We start from the raw sequence: 6,023 nt of genomic DNA on the forward strand, positions 1-6,023 counted from the left end.
AGAAACATAATAAGTTGATTTGAAAATTTTATCCAATCGAAAGATTTGTTGTAATATTATAAGTATATTTTTCTACCATCAACTCAAATTTCTTTGGCCATCATCTTATTACAGAGACAAATATCATTATGTATGGGGACCCATATGTCAATTAAAGGCAAAGTAAACATCCACTTTCAATGAAAAGGTAGGTACTGTCTTTTAGACTTTTCTTATGTTATCGATTGAATATGCCCATATACTCCTGATGGAATCAAAAGAAAATTTAACAGATTAGTACACATATATATACAACCTAACAATGCTACTACCTAAACCCTTAGTGGAAAATTTTAAGCATATGTATATGAAACCACAAAAAAACCCTAACATGATCTATGTGAAAATCTTATAATCTTCAGAAAAAATAAAAAAAAAAAGTAAAATTCATCTTTTATTTAAAAGATTTTATAAAAATTGGTATCTTTTTGAGATGGAAAAAATCTCTCAGAGTCATTCCTTGTTGCTTGTCTCAAGACATCTTCATTTCTGATTATCTCAAGCCTTGGATTTGATTTCCGAAAAGATAAAAGTAGCGAAATCGGAGAATCACACTAATTGATTTTTTTCTAAACCTTTTGTGTGAAATATTAGGCGGCTATCTTGAAAAAACAAAAAGAGTAGTGGCGGTCTGTCAATTCCTTTTGTCACTTGTGATTTTTTTTTCCCCTCCAAAAGCCCTAATATATAGGCTTAAATTGAGTCTCTAAAAGTTATCAATTACTTTTGTTATATATGACCTAGTTTTGGCAGCTAAAGACCCTAATACGTAGGCTTAAATTTAGTCTTTAAAGTTTTTAAATTTGCTATATACTTAAAAAGTATACAAATGGTTTTTAGATTTTAAGTAGATAAAAATATCTTATACAAAGTTCTTTTAGACTTAAAGTATATGAAAATATCTTTAGTATGTCTAACTATATTAGTATTTGAACTTTGAGATGCATTATCCTATTAATAAAAAATTTAACGTATTAATTAATATGTGGTAATATAATAATATGGGAGCTTTGAATTTTTGACGTGTGGACATTCCTCACATAGCTTAATTCCAATACATTAATATGATGGACAATTAATTAATTTACTAGGCCTTCTTTTATGAATAAATATTTAATTTTTTTTATCATTAGCAACAATGTTTTAGAGGCAAAAGGACACTTTAAAAAGTCACTATAAATTTATTATATTAATTATATTTTTAATTAAAAAATATTATGTAAATTAAAGGCAAATATCATTATATATTGTGGCCTATATTATATTTGTCTCTAAAAATTATGAGTTAAAGATAAATAAGCTAAATGCCTCAAATTGTTTATCTCTAAAATCATGTATGCACGCCTGCTTTTTTTATTTGTGAGCAAAGCCTAACTATTTAGAACAAATGGCCTACATTAGACATCCATGAAAAAAGATTGACGGGTGGCAAATGTTGAAGCATAAATTCACTTTCTTTTCATCTTTTGTATGGTCTAACTCTCTCGTTCTTATATTGAAAGTGACTCTAATGATGTTAATATTACCTATATATAATAAGAATCTAATGTTTTACTCGAATAAAGATGGGATAAGTATTACATTGTAAGAATAGGAATGAAAATGGGAATGGATATGATTTTAAATTTTTATTCAATATGAGAATGAAGATGGATAATATAATACATGTTTCATACTCATAACCTACATATATATTTTTATATATTTACTATATAGATTTTTTATTAAATAATATAAATTATTATTTCATATCAATTAAAATTAATATATTTTAATTGAAAAAATATATTAATATATATTTATAAAAAAATTACCTAAATATATTAGATAAAAATAAAAAAGTTAAAAAAATTTTAGTTTTTAGTTTTTTTTTAAGCTATGAGTATGAAGATAAATTTAAAATATCCATTGAATATGAATATGAGGATGAGTATGAGTATAATATAAAAATCCAAAGATAGAGATGAAAAAAATCCTACTCATTGACATCCTTAAGTCACTCTAAGAATACAATTCTTTGGATTAATACTTGCTTTGTTGTCTACTAGCAAATGAAGTTTATATCCAATCAAGTTAAAAATCCAAAATCTACACTGGACGATGTTTCTTTATTATTCATACTTTGTAATAAGCCAATTCAATTATTGATATATTCTTCAAATTAAAAATTTATCAATTCAATGATTTCATTGTTAGGCTAAAAGCTTCTTATCCAATCAAGTTAGTGAAAGCAAAATCAAATAATTAATCAATTAATCCCATAAGAAATAATAATTTAAAATGGTTCGTTCTAATTAATCTATATCTACGAATGAGAAATAAGATCTATTAGTTATAAAAAATTACAAACATACAAATCATATCAAGCACTCAACAATCAATACCCATAAGCATTTTCAATCTCCTTAAATCCTATGAAGTATTCTCAACCCAAATAAACAATATCCTTGTACACCCATGCACTATACCTACGTGGACTCTTTCAGTACCCTACAACTCTCTTACATTTTTTTCACACCTAATCTTATAGAGACTTCATCTATTTATAAATATATAAACTTGTCTATTAAGAATCTTTTTCCTATTAGAATTTTTTTTTTCAAGTCAAACTTGCCTATTAATAATTCATTTTCTCTTAGAATTCTTTTTCTGTAAGTCTTTTTATCCATCAAGCAATATTTAACCAATTTCAAACAAATCTATTATGGGATTTAAATCATTATTCCTAACACTCATGGTATTGTTGTTATGACCTTCCACCTGTGTGATTTTGCTATTGACCCTTTCTTCCATCTTTTAATGACACAATTTTATCCATGTCTTTCAATATATATATATATATATATATAATTTCTTACGTACTATGTAGTAATAAAATGGAAGACAAAAGAAAAAGAGTTATAGCCATTCCAAATTTTTTTTATGTGAAAAAATTTTGAGGATAAATAAATTATTCAATCTTTCAAGTTATGGTAAGATATGTCACATTCGACAACTTAAGACAAGTGACTAAAGATGTATATTCGAGATGACTCTCATAAACGATCATCGACTAGATTTGAACTCAAAATTTTTACATCGAATAGGTTGATCTTTGTCAATTGAGCTAACCATTTGTTAGTAATATCAAAATTATAGGATATAAAACTTAATTTATTGTATCATATTAAAATTTTTTTAAATATATCATATTGAATAACATAGTACTATATTCAGATACCATTTGTTATATTATCATAGAAATTGTCAATGACAATAGTAAACCTTAGTGAGATAGGCTTAACCTACGTCTGGGGCGAACCTTGACACTCAAAGGACTGGCCATCTCACAAGATAGCCTTAGAACCTCGGATAAGTCAACAGTGTTTCGATCAGATGGTAGCCATTCGAACTCGTGCAAAAGCGATGCCACCCAAAAGCTGACGGTGGTAAGCCCCAAGTTCTTTCCGGGGCATGTCCGCCTGCCCGAGCCGAATGGAGCCAGCCTAAGGTCTGAACCAAGCACAGAAAACTCCACCTCACCCTTTTTAGTCACAAACCTATCGGGCATAAATTCAAGTGGGTCCGCCCACTCTTGAGGGTCCCTTGCGATGGCCCACATGTTCACCATTGCTGTTGTCCCCCCTGCCACGTGATACCCATCAATACTTGTATCAGCGATGGCTAGGCGGGCCCAGGAGAGTAATGGGCCCGGTGGATGAAGCCTCAGAACTTCCTTGATCACAGCTGGAAGATAAATCATGTTCATTACATCAGACTCGTCGACGGCTCTTGATCTGCTAACAATCTTGTCAAGCTCATCATGGACCCTGGATTGAACATCAGGGTGAAGCACAATCCTGGCCAGTATCCACTCGATCAGGACAGCCACTGTATCAGTTCCCCTGAATATCATTTCCTACACAAACAAAGTACAGTATTTAGTACCCAAAACTCAAATAAAAAAAATACTGTCGGATATATGTAGCTTACCCAAAGAATGGCGATCATATCAGAGTCTGATAACTTATCGGCACCTTGGAGAGAAAGCAAAACATCAACGAAATCCCGAGTTTTTCCGTTTGTTTGAGCCCTGTGTTTTGATATAATTCGACTGACAAATTGGTTAACTTTAGGTACAAGTTTTGAGCATCTAACTCTGATTTTTTGCGGGTCAAAATCAGCTATCCAAGGAAGATGGTCAGACCAATTTAATGTGCCCAGCAAATCGTACCCTTCATCAACTAGAGCTCGTAGTTCTTCAACTTCATTATTGGTGGAATCTAACTTATATTTTCGTCCGAATATCGAAACCATCATGTTGTTAAGGGAAGCCCGTTTGAGCACTTCGCGTACGCCAAAGGTTTGGTTATGGCGAGCAAAAAGGGTGACCATTTCAGAGGCAATCAGGCGTCTTTGATCTTCTGCAGCTCTGATTTGTTTAGGACAGAAAAGGTGCGTGGCTGCGATTCTCCTCAGGGTTCGCCAGTAAACTCCATAAGGAGCGAACCCAATTCCTCTGTTAAACATCAAGCTATAAGCCGACTCTTTGACCGGACGATCAGCAAATACAGAGCTGTTGAGAATCTCTCTTGCAACGTCCGGATTGCATGTGACAACAACACGAGTATCACCAAGGCTAAAGGCCATAAGCCTCTTGGCTTTGCACGTCTCAGCAGCGGCTGCAATCCGTTGGTGAGCCAGGGAGCTGGCCATGAGGTTCATGCTGCCAAGTAGAGGCAAACCCCTAGGCCCTGGAATTCGCTTGTTAGCAGCAACAGAAAGACAGGAACAGTTTTTGAACATATATTTGCCCCAAGCTGGACCTCCGGGGTGAGCCCAATAGACCAGGTTCATAACTAGCCAGACAAGAGAGCTGATCAAGATTGACCATGCAATGTTTTCTTGAGAAAAAGCTCGGCATTTGGATGCCAGGGCAAAGACCCAGGCACTCTCTGTGTCACTTCTCATGATGTTGGAAGACATGCTAGTACTGATAATTTGAAAGGTCAAGGTGGCTTCACAGCAAAGCACAGGGAGAACTTTAAAAGGACGCTGGCTTTTTGATTTTGGTGCATAAACGAATGAGTCTGGCAGCCATTTATATAGGGGCGAAAAAGCTTAAACAGAACAATTAAACTTAATAAAATTATAATTATTGACATTAAAATTATATATTTTGTCATTTATTAAATAAATTAAAAAATAAAAATTTCAATAAATTTGTAAGTCTATCAAATTTAATATTTAATTATTTTGTAAACTATTTAAATACTTTAAATTTTAATTTAACTTAATAATAAATAAATAATCAACAAGTGAAACTTTGAATGCGAATAAAACCTAAACAGGTCGAAAGTAGTGTACTCATTTACTCTCGACCCTATTAACTGAATATTATATTTATATTTACCTAGAATTCTATGGAACACAACTTTTTTTTTTTGTTTTTAAACTAGCGCCGCCACCAGTCTATCAAATTTAATATTTAATTATTTTATAAATTATTTAAATACTTTAAATTTTAATTTAACTTAATAATAAATAAATAATCAACAAGTGAAACTTTGACTGCGAATGAAACCTAAACAGGTCGAAAGTAGTGTACTCATTTCTCGACCCTATTAACTGAATATTATATTTATATTTACCTAGAATTCTATGGAACACAACTTTTTTTTTGTTTTTAAACTAGCGCCGCCACCATTGCACGAGGAAACATGGAAAGAGATCTCCGACATTGGAGCGCGTTGAAACACGCTCTAATTGCCTGCGATCGTGTGGTTACTCGCTGACGTTTAATTTGTCGGGAACTCGACAGCACAAAATGAACAATTCAGTGCTCAAAAATTGGGTTTGACCAAAATCGTACAAAATGACGATTTTGCATGCTTTCTGCTGTTAAAGCTTAAGTAATAGTGTGAACGGATAAAAGTTTCCTAGCCATTTTAAGACGACAAAAATATTTGGAAAATATAAATACATAAATATAAAATGAAATGTTT

The 6,023-nt window shown here is 32.0% G+C and overlaps 1 protein-coding gene across 1 annotated transcript; it reads right to left on the reverse strand.

Annotated features, from left to right (window-relative positions):
• Window positions 1-3,203: 3,203 nt before the first annotated feature.
• Window positions 3,204-5,102, reverse strand: LOC111287929 (cytochrome P450 78A9-like). Its single transcript, XM_022878625.2, has 2 exons — window positions 4,012-5,102; window positions 3,204-3,937 (listed from the first exon to the last, which is right to left on the reverse strand). Exons 1-2 carry the CDS (start codon window positions 5,002-5,004, stop codon window positions 3,305-3,307), a joined length of 1,626 nt encoding a protein of 541 aa, XP_022734360.2. The 5' UTR covers window positions 5,005-5,102; the 3' UTR covers window positions 3,204-3,304.
• Between the last annotated feature and the right edge of the window lie 921 nt (window positions 5,103-6,023).

This window comes from Durio zibethinus, chromosome 4 (genome assembly GCF_047325235.1).
Source record: "Durio zibethinus cultivar Kanyao isolate XHJ-2024 chromosome 4, ASM4732523v1, whole genome shotgun sequence".
NCBI classification, from domain to species: Eukaryota; Viridiplantae; Streptophyta; class Magnoliopsida; order Malvales; family Malvaceae; genus Durio; species Durio zibethinus.